The sequence below is a fragment of the Hippocampus zosterae genome, chromosome 2 (assembly GCF_025434085.1).
Source record: "Hippocampus zosterae strain Florida chromosome 2, ASM2543408v3, whole genome shotgun sequence".
Classification (NCBI taxonomy): Eukaryota; Metazoa; Chordata; class Actinopteri; order Syngnathiformes; family Syngnathidae; genus Hippocampus; species Hippocampus zosterae.
In genome coordinates, this window is record NC_067452.1 from 32,094,458 (window position 1) to 32,111,445 (window position 16,988).

The 16,988-nt window shown below is 41.6% G+C and overlaps 1 protein-coding gene across 1 annotated transcript; it reads left to right on the top strand.

Moving 5' to 3' along the window:
• Positions 1-1,030: 1,030 nt before the first annotated feature.
• LOC127596831 (neuronal acetylcholine receptor subunit alpha-2-like) lies at positions 1,031-16,681 on the top strand. Its single transcript, XM_052059776.1, has 7 exons — positions 1,031-1,167; positions 3,055-3,165; positions 6,254-6,405; positions 7,799-7,843; positions 7,936-8,045; positions 11,581-13,006; positions 14,525-16,681. The coding sequence occupies exons 1-7, from the start codon at positions 1,083-1,085 to the stop codon at positions 14,648-14,650; spliced, it is 2,055 nt and encodes a 684-aa protein (XP_051915736.1). The 5' UTR covers positions 1,031-1,082; the 3' UTR covers positions 14,651-16,681.
• Positions 16,682-16,988: the final 307 nt, after the last annotated feature.

The window sequence follows — 16,988 nt, forward strand, 5'->3', positions numbered from 1 at the left end:
TGGGTTCAGCCTGCTCGCTCTTTTGAGAAGTGAGGGCGTTGACAGATGTTCGCTGCATTCGTGCATATTTGGTTTGCTGTTTACATTTTGGATACTACATACCTTGGCAGGTACTTTGCAACTCATGCGCGTGCATGCACACACATACACATACACACACACACACACACAAACGAAAGAGACAACTGGAAGATTGGGTTCGAAAGAAAAGACAAAACGTGGGAGGCTGGGAAGGCAATGAATTGTGAGTGCATTTGTGCCTGTGCATGTGTGCGAGTGTTTGGGATAGAGAGAGAGGGGAGGTGGGGGATGGGGGGGAGACAGACCTTTATCATGTGACCTTTACCATACGCTAGTTTACTTGTTCCAAAGTGTAGTCAAGGTCAAAATAATTTAACAGATTATCTGCAAACGTTTGTGCAAGCATTTGTATGTGTGTGTGTGTTTGTGTGTGTGAGAGAGAGAAAGCTATTAGGAACCTTTTTTATTTTTTTGTCAAAATCCAGTAATGCTCAAGAAGTACAGGATAAGGAACAATCGCGTCTTATACAAGTGTAACACCACTTCAACTGTGGGGTGTGCCACCACGAATATGGCCTTGCATTACCCTGACTAAACTATGAGCAGAAGAAGAAAAACCTTTATTTGTCTCACAATGGAGAAATTCGCAATTACATTTGAAGAAAAGCAACCCAAATGCCCATGAACATAAGGACCGAAAAATACATTCTGTATTGATATATTTCACTTTTAGGCCAACATTTTCGACGCACGCGAGTCCACCTGGGACCAACATGTGCAAACACACACTGCTGGACAATAGACACACACCCAAAAAAAATTTAAAAAAAAATACGGCATAATGCATAGCAAACATTTGCAAGGGGTCAACCAGAAACGGTAAACAAGGTATGTTATTCTACAATTCATTTGTTTTGTATTATATTTTACAAAAAATGGACAGACTGCAAAGTTTTGTTAAGCCCCAGTGTGCTCCTCAACAGGCAGGCACGCACGTTTGTGTCGTGAACATGTGACGAGGATCCACTTTGTCGCAATCCATCCCGATCCCCGGCGGGCGCATGCTGTGGCATTGTGGGCGTCATGAACATAATGCGAGCGGAGTAAATTACGGTGAGACACAGGACCAAGCAGCACTCATGTCAGGTAGGACGGACATCGTGTAATAATTCCAACGTTGTCCATGTGTGTGTGTAGCTGGGAAATGAGCACCATGTCTGCGAATGTGCATGAACAGGTACATTATTTTTAAAATTGTATTTATTAGGTTACTAAACATACATGAAAAAGAAGTGAAGTTATCAAATTCATTCCAGACAAAAGATTCACTTTTTACTGGTGTAAATGGACACCAGCATATGTGAAGTAACCCCTTTAAATTTGCCCGTTACACCGTATTAGGACCAAATGTAATTATTGTGGACTTGTTGAATGATAAATGGATGGCCCGTGGTTAGCGCGTCAACCTCACAATGCAGAGGTCGTGGGTTTGATCCTGGCTCTGGCCTTCCTGTGTGGAGTTTGCATGTTCTCCCCGTGCCTGCGTGGGTTTTCTCTGTGTACTCCAGTTTCCTCCCACACTCCAAAAACATGCATGGCAGGCTGATTGAACACTTTAGATTGCCCTGTGGTGTGAGTCCCGCGGATGGTTGTTCATCTCTGTGTGCCCTACGATTGGCTGGCAACCGGTTCAGGGTGTCCCCCGCCTACTGCCCGAAGACGACTGGAAAAATGGATGGATGGATGAATTGTAAATGTGCTGTCAGTAATATAGTGCTTCTCTACCTCGGTACTCAAAGGGCTGTTACTTTATTCACTTTCGACATGGTCGCAAAGAAAAAACAAAACACCAACCTTTTGGGTTGTGAATCAATCACTCTACGACCGAGTTGTTAGGCACTTCAGAGAATCACATTTTTTTTTTTTTGCATACGAGAAATAAAACATTGAAACGCCATGTGAATACGTAATTTTGACTTTCATTTTTTTCTTGCCAACCAATTACACAAAATTGAAGCCCAAGAGTTTTTTCTCCCCACGTTTTAATCATCTTTAATGAGCAACATGTCACTGCAACAACAAAGTACATTAGATCTATTTTTATACTCCAATGAAAGTTGCCGGCGGCCCGGTAGTCCAGTGGTTAGCACGTCGGCTTCACAGTGCAGAGGTACCGGGTTCGATTCCAGCTCCGGCCTCCCTGTGTGGAGTTTGCATGTTCTGCGTGGGTTTTCTCCGGGTGCTCCGGTTTCCCCCCACGTTCCAAAAACATGCGTGGCAGGCTGATTGGACGCTCTAAATTGTCCCTAGGTGTGAGTGTGGGTGCGAATGGTTGTTCGTCTCTGTGTGCCCTGCGATTGGCTGGCAACCGATTCAGGGTGTCCCCCGCCTACTGCCCGGAGACAGCTGGGATAGGCTCCAGCACCCTCTGCGCCCCTTGTGATAAGCGGTTCGGAGGATGAATGAATGAATGAATAAAAGTTGCCTTAGTTTATTTATGTATTTATTTTATTTTTTTTTCTATTAAGCACTATTTAAGTCAGCTGAACATAGAGTGTGAACTTTTTTGAAGTAAGCGAACTTGCATTCCAAACAAAAAATGTTCCTGCAATCTGACCCAGCATAAGCATTATATCCAGTGGGGGAAAAATGCTTCAAATTAGGAACGGAATGAATTCCGTTCATCCTCAGTGGGCCCATTGTACATTCTTCAGGAACTGTTTGGAGGGCTCAAGTGAGGGTGAGCGAAAGAGAGAGCAACGAGAGAGAAAGAGAGAGAGAAGGAGGGGAGGAGGCTGAGAGACGGCAGTCAGATTGAGGGAGTCATGCATGTAGAGGAGCAGGGAAGCAAACTCCTGTGATCCGAGGATTCCACCAGAGCGAGGAGGCGCCCGCTCGTAGTCGAATCCAGGCAGGCGTCCCTCTGTCTCAACTCAAAGTGAACAGCCGAGTGACAGGGAAGGACAGATGGATGAGGCGGGGAGCGGCACCAGGCTGACATTGACTCATTCAACATTTTGCCTCTTTAATAAGATCATCTGAAGCAAGACCACACTGTTTCTATGGCGACGTCCTGCGGCTTGAGGAGCGCCATGGGTGTAAACAAATGTTTCAGTTTACTTTGGCTCACTCTCGGCACACAAGGTAATTTTGATTGATCAAATACTACCGTGAGATAAGATCTCGATATTTGCTATGTGTTTTACGAGGCATGTCTCCTCCATCCTTTTCAAACTTTTAATCATATTGAAAATGTTACAAAGTCATTTTAAAATGAAATTAAAATGCTGTATAAAAAAAGGGGAATTAATCCCAGAGCACCAAGCAGGTTGGATGGAGGTATGTACTAATTGCGACGAGTGCGTTATGCTTCCGTAAATATCATATTAATGCAGTATTCTGAGGTTGTGGCATGGGATTTTTAGTGGTTGATATTATATTACCAAAGAAAAAAAAAGGAACACACCCTCATTTTATTCTGAAATGCTTTTGGACGTGGTGTAATAAACAAGAATGAAAAAAGGCCATTCTTTTCTCCAGTTTCCATTAGATAATAATGATGACCTTTCTTTGGTGACCTGCTAAAAAGCATTCCCTGTGACGGAGCGCAAACACTGCTTGCAGATATTTGCTGATGATGATGCACTATTGGCCTCAGAGAGTCCATTGATCAAATAAGGACAGAATCAGGTCCGGCCGTTCAGGAAAAACCAGCAGTTAACTAACCTGCACGCACCAGTTTGGCCTCATAGCACCAATTAAATCAATGGCTTATTTAAAGTGGAAAAACTCGATCTGATATTTCCAAGTTTTTCATGCTTCCGTAAAAAAAAAAACATTTGCATTATGTTCATAACATTTCAACTTTCAGGAAATTGAAATCGATTGCCAACCATCATAAAAGTGTAAAAATAAGTTAACCACTGCTTCTTCCCCATCTAAATTTATCTTGTTTGTCAGATATAATGGTGGCCCAAGCCTACTGTGGCTTAAAGAGCTCTCCATTTAAGATATTTAAGTCCTGTCTTCTGTTATCCTTGATTTCAATTTCAGATTTTATGCTGGTTTTATATGATGTGATGTAACAGCACCGAGAGACACGATTAACCAGGTGCATAACATGACATGGTTTGAATAATGAAGGGAAAAGTTGAAGCGGCATATGAAAAGGCATCAGAGCGCTATTTCACTGATTATAAATGTATTGTTGGAACCCTGTGTCCATGTAAGGTAATTTTTCAGTGGCTACATCAGCCTGAAAGGAGGTTTTGAAGTCAGTGTTTGGGTTTGCACACCAGCACAAGAATATGTCATCACGCAGCACAAGAAGTCCCATCCATTTACTTCCATACTCGATTCTTTCCCATTCATGGCCTGGAAATGTTTTTCACGCAAATATTTATGATAATTATGACTTTACCACTTAGCGTAATTTAGTGCTAGCCTATGCCGCATTCCGATGTAGCAACGATACAACACAACCTCGTTGCTGTAAGTGATTGATTGACATCATCTCGAAGATCAAAAATTGACAAATCATTTGATGCCAATGCCTCATTAAAACACGTTATTGTATCTTTTTATTTGAGTCTGGGGGAGAGCATAAATACACTTTGTCCAGGTTGTCTCCATCAAATGAAAGAAATCACCCTCAGTGTGGCCATGAAATGAAATGAAAAGTGTCTGCAAGGCCAAGTATTCCATCATGAAACATTAACTACCTTTTACAACACACCATTGCGCTGGCTCACAAATAGTTACCTCGCTGGCTATTACACAGATTTCACGCATGCTTCGATTTAATACCAGATGCATTAGATAGACGTAACGGGATGATGAAAGAAAGGTCAATGTCAAGGCTACTATGCTTTGTTGCCGTTTGCTTAATGGGTACCTGCACATGGAACCGGCATTTAAAAAAAAAAAAAAGCATGACGATATGTGGGCAGATATTGATCCTGTGATGCCGTTTTGCAAGCGAGTAAAGGACAACACATCAGCTTTCATTGAATGTGTAGGAGGACAACGCCAACATCTGTGTCTCAACAGCGTCTCTTCTGGTTGTAGCGCTGTAATGCAGACGGTTTTGCCTTACAACAAAGATAATATGGGGCTTCTTTCACAATTGAAAACATTTTTCCAAGTAATGTCTTTATGATGTATATAAGTTACCTGTACCAATGGGCAAAAAAAATTTAAAAATGAACCCAGCAACAAAATACTTTCATCCCCACCATAAGAGAATAAAAGAATTGACAAGGTCAAACAGACTCCTGAAGGCTCTTTCAGTCCACTTTCAAAAGATAAATACAGTACAGCGCGGTAAACTGATAGATGGAATGATGGATGAATCTACCACATAAAACATACTTAATAATGCAGCAGTACCAGTGTAGTAATTGAAGTCACTAATATGAATCACTCACTGATGATGAATGGCTCAAATTGAAGAAAGCCTCGACTCACAGGGAAAAAAAAAAAACACTGCGTATACAGATTGGCAAAGCATTGTGCAAGCCTCGGGACAAGTCTCTAATTGTTCTGGGACTTGGCGAGGTCATCTTCTGTGTAATGTGAGGTGGGTTTAAAGGAGTGGGGGCAGAAGGGGGGAGGTGTTCCATTAGATGGGTAGCAAAGGGACACCGGTGCACAGGTGGGAGTTTTGTGTGAGGGTGGGGTAACGAAACGGTTAGCAGGCACAACATGTCCTCTGATCCACATTCATCCTTTCGCTTTTCCCCACTGTCTCGTGTAACCATGACGCCAGCTGGGTCTAGCGCAGGTCGCCTTCTGTTTTCAGCACTACAAACGTGTTCTCATTATTGCCCAAAAAATAAATAACTAAATCCAATCCAGACAGGTAGTGAATTGCAAATGAAATATTAATGTTTAGCACACAAAAACAAGCTGATCAAAATGCATGCAATTAAAACCTCCCATATTTGTGTAAAGTTGCAATTTGTGATAACGGCAACTTTCCATCCATCCATTTTGAATACCGCGAAGCCCCCATGAGGGTTCTGAGTGAGCTGGAACTTATCCCAGCTGACTCTGGACCAGTCGCCAGGCAATCACAGGGCAGATACAAAGAAAGAACCACTGGCAATTACATTGACTGGGACTGTTATCCAAAATTCTACCGTAGATGTACGGATGGATGGAAAGGGATATTAAAATGTTTGAGGAGAGCATTTTGGTCAACAGTTTGATCATTTCTGATAATCACCTCTAGTGCACTGCTATGCTGGTCCTCGGGCTCACGCTGAGGAGAAACTGCTGCAGGATCTGTTTGTGCGTTACAACAAGCTCTCCAGGCCTGTGGAAAACTCATCAGACACAGTGTTGGTCCACTTTGGTCTTTCTATTGCTCAGCTTATAGATGTGGTGAGTAAGATCTTCACTACTTTCAAACACAGTGGGAACTATTTCCGTGGACTGGCCTGCTGGCATTTCAGTGTATAAATGGTTTGAAGTTCATTTTAGTGCCAGAATAAGTCAAATCCAGCATGTTTGGGGCCACGTTGCGGCTCTGTGAGCATTCCCCCGCATGGAGTTGCCTCACCCTTGACTCATCCAACAATTTCGTAACAGCAAGTAGTCTGCATTTTTGTAGTCTAATTCAGCGTGTTTGTGAATTTGGTAGATATGCTACGCCTCAATGGACCTTGGTACTTGTCACAATTTGGTAAGAAAAAGTAGACTAAATTTAAGACCTGCTGAAAGGAGGTGTATTGTGCAGCGTATGTGGCATAAAGCAATTTATGTGGGTTTTGATCGAGGCATAGGTCGACAAATTTGGCACTCCGCAGTGCAAGTCAATGGATCTAATTCATAAACATTACAACGGTGTGGGAATAATCCCTCCAAATCATTGTAAAAATCAATTCATTGAACACATTAAATTCATTACCAGTACAATTTTCAAAATATTTTTTGGGGGGGGTTACACACATGCAGGCCCAAGGCAGTCTCCAGTCGCTCACGTCACTTGCACATCCGCAAGGGGAGAGCTTGCAGCCTACCTGCCAATGTCACGCACAGACTCCAGCAAGTTAATTTCTGTTTCTTCAATGTACTTGCATGGCCTGTGCTCTGACAGGCCTGATTTTAATGTAAGTGAGAGATGTTTCCACAATTTGCCGGGATAAGACTCGTTCCATTCACGATGGCACACAATGGTGCAAGTTCCGCTTCATGCCCAATTTTGCCGGTCTTGCAAAATACCAAAAGAGAAAACTCCACAAATGCGCACAGTTCGACTGCTCTTTGTGCTCAACTTGGGCTGGGAATGAAATACATATAGCATTTGCAAGCCCTGTGTAGAATATTTTACATAAACCCTGTTCGAGGAATTTTATTGACTCAGGGAAAACCTGACATTTGGTGTCGGGAACATGCATTTTTTTTTTCTACAGGGGTCTCGGATGATTGAAAATGCAAAGCCTGCATGACCGTGAGGATCATTTTTACTCACACTTAGAGAGAGCGCTTGTCTCACATGCCTGAGAGTATGAGGCAGCTCTTGGCCAAGCTGTCTTCTCCTATAGAATATTTCAGGGCTGGAAGGAGTGTGGCAAACATTGCCTCCAGGCATTATTTTCTTTTCTCCATCACAGTAAGCGCATAAGTTTGGGTGCCTTGTTTCGTATGTTCTTACTGAGTAAAAGTATCATAAACAAGACAGGGATGTTTTTGAGCAAATTTGTACAATACTAATAATGACAACAACTATCCAAACTGTTGGAAAATAATTTGTTTTCTATTTCCACCAACGAAGGATGAGAAGAACCAGATGATGACTACGAATGTCTGGGTGAAACAAGTACGTAAATGACAGGAGATAAAAATCGCTAGAATGAATCCGTTGCGGAATGGCATAATTGTAACCACTCCATGGTGAACGTTGTCCTCCAGGAATGGAACGATTACAAGCTGCGCTGGAACCCGGAGGAATATGAGAATGTTACCTCCATCCGTATTCCATCAGAGATCATCTGGAGGCCCGACATCGTCCTTTACAACAAGTAAGGGTCTCCTCCAACAGCATGCATTAATGTTACAATGGGCGGCCCGGTAGTCCAGTGGTTAGCACGTCGGCTTCACAGTGCAGAGGTACCGGGTTCGATTCCAGCTCCGGCCTCCCTGTGTGGAGTGTGCATGTTCTCCCCGGGCCTGCGTGGGTTTTCTCCGGGTGCTCCGGTTTCCTCCCACATTCCAAAAACATGCCTGGCAGGCTGATTGAACACTCTAAATTGTCCCTAGGTGTGAGTGTGAGCGTGGTTGGTTGTTCGTCTCTGTGTGCCCTGCGATTGGCTGGCAACCGATTCAGGGTGTCCCCTGCCTACTGCCCGGAGACAGCTGGGATAGGCTCCAGCACCCCCGCGACCCTTGTGAGGATCAAGCGGTTCGGAAGGTGAATGAATGAATAATGTTACAATGTGGCCTGACCTCTTGAAAATATTTCCAACAAAGGAGTATTGGGGCCCATTATGCTGTACGATGAGCAAATTGTTGGCACATCCACAACATCATCAGCTATGAGCAGTTTGTTATCATGGGAACTGTCAACCTGTGCCTGAGAAATAACTACACACACTAAAAACAACTATTTTTGGGGAGTTGTTGTAGCCCAAAATAATATTAACGATTATTATTTGATGAATCTCTAGAGAAAAAAATAGGGGCTGCTGTGGTTAGGTTCATGTGAATGGGAACAATTTTGACATTTGGGACCTGACAAAATAATAATATTACTTGACTGTGAACATGTTTTTTTTTGGTGATAAACTTTCAAATCTATCCTATTAATCCAACAGCTTTTTTTTTTGTAATTGGGCTGTTTTTCAGAAGGATCCTAATTTTTCTTATCGATATTTGGTCAAAAGAATTGTTTTTTTGTTGTTGTTGTTGTTTTTTTTGTGGAGGAATTGTTCTTGAATCCATTTGACAGTTTTACAAGTCTTATTCCAAGAAGAAATTTGATTCAGCTAAATTGTGGTTGAGTGGTTAGTGTGTCGACCTCACAGTGCAATGGTACCGGGTTTGATTCCAGCTCCGGCCTCCCTGTGTAGAGTTTGCATGTTCTCCCCCTGCCTGCGTAGGTTTTCTCAGCTCTGATTGGCTGGCAAGCGGTTCAGGGTGTACCCCGCCTATTGGCCGAAGACTGCTGGGATAGGCTCCAGCATGCCCCGCGACCCTTGTGAGGGTAAAGAGGATGAATGGATAGATTGTATAAAATGTAAACCTTAAGAAGCCCTATTTTGTGCCCAGCGTGAGTCCAGCACACTTTTGGTATTTTCCTAGGTTTCGCACAGATGCGGTGTGCCTTTGTGGGATGGGATATAGCTGACTCCCGGCCAATTGTAACAGCTACCCTCAGTTGCATTAAAATCAGCAGTGCTTGACATTGCAAAAGCAGAAGTAGACCCGTTGGAGTACGTCAATGACATTGGAAGGTAAACTGCAAGTTCTCCCCTTGCGGATGATTTATATCCTTGCGTGTGTTTCATATGGGCAATCGGAGACCGCCTTGCACCCACGGCGTCCATATGTGCGGCAGCTGCAATCCATTACAACTTCATTCGTTCCCTTCACAACACAAACCTCATTATTACAAACCTTAGATCAGCCATTACAACAAAAGTGGCAAAGTTCACAACCATCATGACTACATAAATCAATTTATCACAGCCATCCTTCGGTAGAATATCGCCAAACGTTACTTTGATGCAGTCTCACAAAGTGATTCATGCACCAACGCTGCCCTCTTTGACGCAAGTGCAATCACATCAGCATTAATTTGCAAAATTTACTGATTCAATTCCAAGAGAAGGCGTTACTGGAAGAAAACAAGAAGATCCTGCCGCTGTGCCAACACTCTTGTCCTGTGCCAACGTCATCAAGTACTTTGGATGTGAACAAGGTCATCCTTAATGGGAATGGCCATAAACAAACTTGGTACATCGCACAAAGCAAGCCTAATGCATATTAGGCGAAGGAACTAGGAGATAAAATGTAATTAAAGGCGTTTCAAAGAGCCTCTGATATAAATGCATCCAATGTGTCTCTTATGAGTGAAGGGAATTCTAAATGACCAATACAACAATGAGATTTATGAGACATGACATGATATGAGCAATACAATTACCAAATCGAGTTGTCATTCAAAAGTGAGTGTACTGCGCTGTCTTTTGATTAAATGGCCTATCAGCTATGAAACTAAGAGGACGAGACAAAGGGCCAACAGCACACGGGTGGCCATCGTTTAAAAAGCATATGACACTGAAATTACGACCGCACCTGATGCCCTTTTTTTTTTCCATATAAATTGATTTGCATGACATAATGGAGCCCTGGAAGGAGGTAATTTATTGTTATTGTGCTGAGATGTTGTAGCGTTGGACGGATGTGATTGCCTTTTCGGCAGAAGAAAAGGGGAAGGCATGGGGTCATATGCTTGCTGTAAAACTTTTAGACAGTAATTTCTATTTATGGGCTGTGGTCACAGTCGAAATACAGTTTTTGTTATGATATATTTGATTCTGAACCCCGGTGCACAGCAAAGTAGTGGAGCGAGACCGTTTAATTAAAAAAGTCATCTCAGTCGCAAACACCTCCCAAACGCTGTCCGATCAGTTAGTGACTTCATGATTATTTTCCACTGTGTCCGGGGAAGAAAATGTTGCATGAGACAATGTCAATATTAAACAATAATGTTCCCAAAAAGTATATTTCCTCAAATTAGGGCGTGATAGATCAATCATACGGTCAATTATATCAGTCAAAATGAGGTCTTTTCAAAATGATAATAATAATCCCCTGGAGTTTTGCCATTTAAACTGTAATATGATTGAACATTTTCATTGACCAGTAAATACTGTTCAGTAGGTACAGGCAAAAGGTGACGAACGTTATTCTGTGTGTATTACATCATCCTTAGTCCTCTCATATGGCGGTTGACATGCGATGTTTGAAAGTATATCCACAGTGTGCTGATAAGGGTTATTTTCATGCTGAGTGTAAAAATTGGTTTCCATTGTACGTCAAATATTTCAAATGCAACTCTGTCCAAGAAGAGGTGTTTTGATAAATCGTGTTTTGCTACTCAACTTTCCTCATTATGTTCCAATTTGCACACATTTATGGCCTGAATATCAATCTAAATTGGTCAGTTCATGCTTGTTTGCGTGGTTTATTTTTTATTTGACTTTTTTTACTTCTTGTCTATTGCAAAGGTAAACCGGAATCAGATTGTTCGGGCCCTAACTAAAATGATGATGATTTCGACATTTTCTTACTCACTTTGAAAGCTGCAAGGCCTGTTTAGGTAAACGCTAAGTTGAACGCGAAGCTAGCGCTCATTCTGTTGTATGAAGAGCAGCGGGTGGATACACAAATTAATTGTAGCTTCCGCCATCGGGTGGAAGAGGCTTTACTTGTTGTGTTGGACTGTAGTAAAACATGAAAATGAAACGGGGGGAGGGGGGCGGGATCCCAAGGCACACCTGATGATGTCTCGTGGCACTGTTACATTTGTTGTTTGTTGTTACTGATCTGCAGTGCCGATGGTGACTTTGCAGTCACCCACCTAACCAAGGCGCATCTATTCCACGACGGACGGATCAAGTGGATGCCACCGGCCATCTACAAGTCTTCGTGCAGCATCGACGTCACCTTTTTCCCCTTTGACCAACAAAGTTGCAAGATGAAGTTTGGCTCTTGGACCTACGACCGAGCCAAGATCGACCTTATCAGCATGGCCAGCGACGTGGATCAGATGGACTACTGGGAGAGCGGCGAGTGGGTCATTATGAACGCCGTGGGCAAGTACAACACCAAAAAGTACGAGTGCTGCACTGAGATCTACGCAGACATCACGTACTACTTCATCATCCGAAGGCTCCCGTTGTTCTACACCATTAATCTTATCATTCCCTGTCTCCTTATCTCCTGTTTGACTGTGTTGGTGTTTTATTTACCGTCCCAATGCGGAGAGAAGATCACCTTGTGTATTTCCGTTTTATTGTCCCTAACCGTGTTCCTGCTGTTGATCACAGAGATAATACCGTCCACATCCTTGGTGATTCCGCTCATTGGCGAATACCTGCTGTTCACCATGGTCTTTGTCACACTTTCAATTATAATTACAGTCTTTGTTTTGAACGTCCACCACCGATCACCTCAAACCCACGGAATGCCGCATTGGGTGCGAAGGGTCTTTTTGGACATGGTGCCCCGGGTCCTTTTCATGAAGCGGCCCCCCGGCACGGCCAAGCAACACTGCAAGAAATTGATTGAAATGATGCACCGCCCAACCATAATATCAGCAACAGGCAACTCCCAGACCTTTTGGATGGGTTTGGAATCAGGGCTGACCCAAACAATGCAGAAGGAGAAGAGCCTCCCAAAAACTCCACCCGACAGCCCAAAGATCCGCGTCTGCTCCCCGTCTCCATCCTCCTCCCCTCTCAAGGGAGTCAACCAGGAAGATCCCCCAGTTAAGGCCAACATTTTCTACCAGTCACCCACTAAACAGTATTCAGGTCTCCAACGAGGACAAAACTCCTCCATTTTGTCTTCGTCTCAACTTTCCTTACCCCCAACTTTGCCTCTCGGGCCCCTTCGCAACCTTTCCAACGAAGACGTGAATAAATTGTTCTTAAATGGCCGCTCGCTCAGCGTGGAGCAAATGTGTGACCTGCAGAGGGAGCTCCCCCTGAGAGCTGCACGACGGTGTCACTCGGGCGGCTATCAGTCCTGCTGCCTGCACAACGACTGGCCGGAGAAATGGATTGGGACTGCAGACCAAACAAAACAACGAGCCTCGACAAACTGCCTTACAGATACCCTCAAAGCAGAGCCTGCTAAAGACCCAAGAAGCCAACAAGAAGCTGTGATCCATTGCTTGTCTCCTGCTATGCAACGAGCCATTGAGGGAGTTCAATACATAGCTGATCATCTCAGGGCAGAGGACGACGACTTCTCAGTGAGTTGATGTTAAAAAAATAAGGTGGTACTTTTTAGAAAGTATCAAAACTAAGTCTAAAGCTCTCTTTACTGCACAGTTCCATGGTTAGAAGAGTAAAAAAAAGTAAATATTTAAGGTGACTCAAATTCGCCCAAAAAAACTGATGTACCAAAAATTTCCATTTTCCTTCAACAAAAGAGATTTACGTTGTTCCCCTTACCTGTTCTAATTTTTTAATGTTCAGCTCCTTCAATACCACCTTGGTAATGATGTAAAACATCACAAAAATTCCAATTTAGCAAATACTGTATTCAACATGTTCACGACTAAAACCCCCCCAAAAATCCCTATTAGTTCCAAATGAGAAAAAAAAAACGAAAAAAGTGAAATCATTTTTTCCCCTCTAATTTCTTCCTTTTATTTGTATTTTCCCCGATTCAAATTGATGTTCATCTCATCCCACACACACATTTTTCAAAATTTCAAAAGTCCCCCAATTTTTTTTTTTACTTTTCCTGTAGTTCTTCCATTTTTTCACACCATACCGATTTTTTATCTCTTTCATGTTATTCCTATATTTTTCAAAATTTGAAAATAAAAGATAAGGATTAATAGAGATTAATATATAACCTTGACATGTTCTGCTCTTTTCAGAATCCGAATGCTTAATGCTAACAAACAATGCAAAAGGCCATGTACGGGCTAACTAATAGCATCGTTGACTCTGTGTCTAACTAATAACATCGTTGACTCTGTGTCAATGGGCGATACTATCATCAGAACATTGTAATGTGATTGTTATACATTTATGAGAAAAACATAGGTCCACAAATTATAAATACAATTATAGATAGATAGATAGATAGATAGATAGATAGATATATCGGTGGGTGGGTAGCTAGCTGGGTAGCTAGCTAGATTATCTGCATGCATAATATATGGCACATTGCTCGAGGGAGTGTGCAACATTTGCAATTACAGTACCTTGTATGATTTCCGAAATCAGTTCTTTGTATTAACTTATAGATCAGACGTTCTAATAAACGCTAATTTATCTCGTAAATGTTGATTTTTTTTTCTTTGTCGAAATAGACGTTTCATCTCCGAACATTACAAGTGAGTTCTTATTTAAACTGTATATTTTCAGTGTGCATCTTGATAAATCATAGCAATGTTATTTTATGGGATTTAGCACATAAGCTAGCAAGCTGCCGAAACAGACAAAAAAAAAATCGCAACCTTGGCTATCAAAATATCTACATGGTGGATACAGTTAAAAAAATAACAAGAAAACAATTTGAGTCACTCTCACAATAAATGTCCATCATTGAAATAAGTGGACCTCAGCAATTCAACCTTGAATTTTTCAAGAGAGGACACGATTGAATGACATTTCGGGACTAGTCACCCTAATGAAAAAAATCATCCACTCGTGAGAAATCACTCAAGGGCAAAAACTGACAGCTGACTAACAGGATGTTGGTGTCTCGGAATAAGTGTTCAATGTCCCTTTTTGCTGTTTTCCCTGTCTATTAGGTGAAAGAGGACTGGAAGTATGTCGCCATGGTCATCGACAGAATATTCCTCTGGATGTTTGTACTTGTGTGTATACTTGGATCAGTGGGACTCTTTCTCCCTCCTTGGCTGGCTGGAATGATCTGAAATCTCCCCGCCCAAGAAAAGGGAAGACAGTTATTTAACCTGTTTTATTTATTTATTTATTTGTTTATTGTATTTTTGACCAAGAAGCTTCAAGTGTTGTGTCCCAGATTAACATTGAGTCTATGGACAAGGTTGAGGCGCCTATAATCAATTCCTGAGAGCACATAAATACTTTATAAGGTAGTGAAAACACCCCTTTGTACTTCTCTGTTTTGACATTGAGCTTTGCATCTCTAACTACTACTGCCTCTGTCACTTGAATGTCACTCGGCAGGGTGCAGACCTCCTCCAAGGTTGAACATTGCTAATTTTGATCACCTTCATGGAGGCACACTTACTTGTATCTGCCTAAATGTATCATTAGGATTGGTACGTTATTCACTGAGAAGTCAAGGTAGCTATTGAAATCGCTTGCATTTACAGATGGGAAAAACAGTATTAGTCAACTTTTCTCTATATTTTTAGGTGCTAAATCTGCCCTCATTTTTCATAATATTAATAATAATAATAAATAATACTTTTACAAGCTTTTATAGGTCAAACAAAAATGTAAAAAATGAAAATATCTCAAAATCAAGATGTGCTAGAAAAAAAAAGTAAAGACTTTTTTTTAGACAAGCGTCAGTCAACAAATACGTTGGGGAAAATTAATTAAATTAAAATTAATTAAAATTTGCTGTGGAGCAGTGTCATCAATCAATAATTGTACAGTTAGAATTCTGGCCCATGATGAAAATGTCAATGAATCTTGAAGCAATTTGGTTGCAACGAGGAGTGCTAGGGCTCAAGAAGATCTTGACAAGCTATGCTACTGTAACTTCCCCAGACAGCGTAATTATTCTCGGGACAACACCAGCACTCAAATAGATAATCAGAATATTCAGAGTGGTAGTTGCCATTCTATTCAAAGTATTTGAAATATTCTTTCATTGATTCATTTTCCTCCACGGTCGATCAAAGAAGTCGATTTAAATGCCCATAGCCACATGCTACGGTCACAAAAAGCGAAATAAAACAACCTTGAATCTGCAACATTATCCCCAAAACTTTTATTGAAATTTAAGTTAAAAATGTGTAAAAATAAATAAATTAAAAAGTTACACATGAAAACAATAATAATAATAATAACCAATAAAACACAAATGAAAGCGATCTACCATACCAACAATCCCATCGTGTTATGGTTTGCACAGTAAAGCACTCTACTAATAATTGATTGAACATCATATTTCTTTGGATACTGATCATTCAAAAAATGTAACATACATTCGGATTTTGTAATAGTGATGTGTGAGTGTGTTTGCTTTTGTGTACATGTGTGATCGTGTGTGTGTGTGTGTGTGTGTGTGTGTGTGTGTGTGTGTGTGTGTGTGTGTGTGTGTGTGTGTGTGTGAGATAGAGAGATGCAATGTTGTTGCCTTGTTAGCAGTTGACTTAACACGTCTGTTAGATTTGTTTCAATCGTTTTAGTTTGACCTTTCACAGCCCTTGCGGTAAATAAGGAGGAATGCTGCACTGGCCCACTGTAGATGTGATGAAATAAAAAGCTGGATGAGTTTTTCCTCACATGCCACTTGTGCTACTTGCCAAATGACAATGTTGAAACCGATTTTCTTTCACTCCAAAGCCTCCACTGGATCAAAATACTGCATGAAACGATGTATGAACAGTTTTGAGATTTAAAGTGTGAGTAGAAGCCTCACAAGTCAGCTCCAAATGAAAAATACCGCCGATAATATCCCAGCACAGTTGATCAAGTTTGTTTAGCCGTCTAGTGAAGAGCCAAGGATGAGGACAAAATGTGTTATTCAAGAAACCAATCTTAAGAACCTTCGCTAAATTGCAGGAAACACCACGGATTGTGACTGGGATGTTGTTTCTATAACCTTGAAGTCTTGATGGAATGTTTACAGATTGAAATATTCAATGTACAAGAATTTGACAGAAAATGAATTTCTTGTCATATGGATACTTGGAAACCTTGTGTTGTAGATTCAAATCTCACATCAACACTCTTCAGCTTTACACGCATACTGACCCGTATCTTATTTTGTTTTCAATGTCAATTACCTCCCGAGGTTGACTTATTCCCGAGGTTGTGGTAACACTTACCGAAGAGGTTGTTCTTCTCACTCCACCATGCCATGCTGTCTCTCTGAAGTCAACAACTGTTTTGCCATTAGCGAACTTGACCACCAAGTTCAAATAATGTGTGGACACACAATGGTGGCTGTATATGGAATACGGTAGGGTGCTCAAGACGCACCCTTGAGGAACTACCATGCTCAGCGTCAGGGGAGCGGAGACGATGACCATTTATCTACATACAATATGTTTA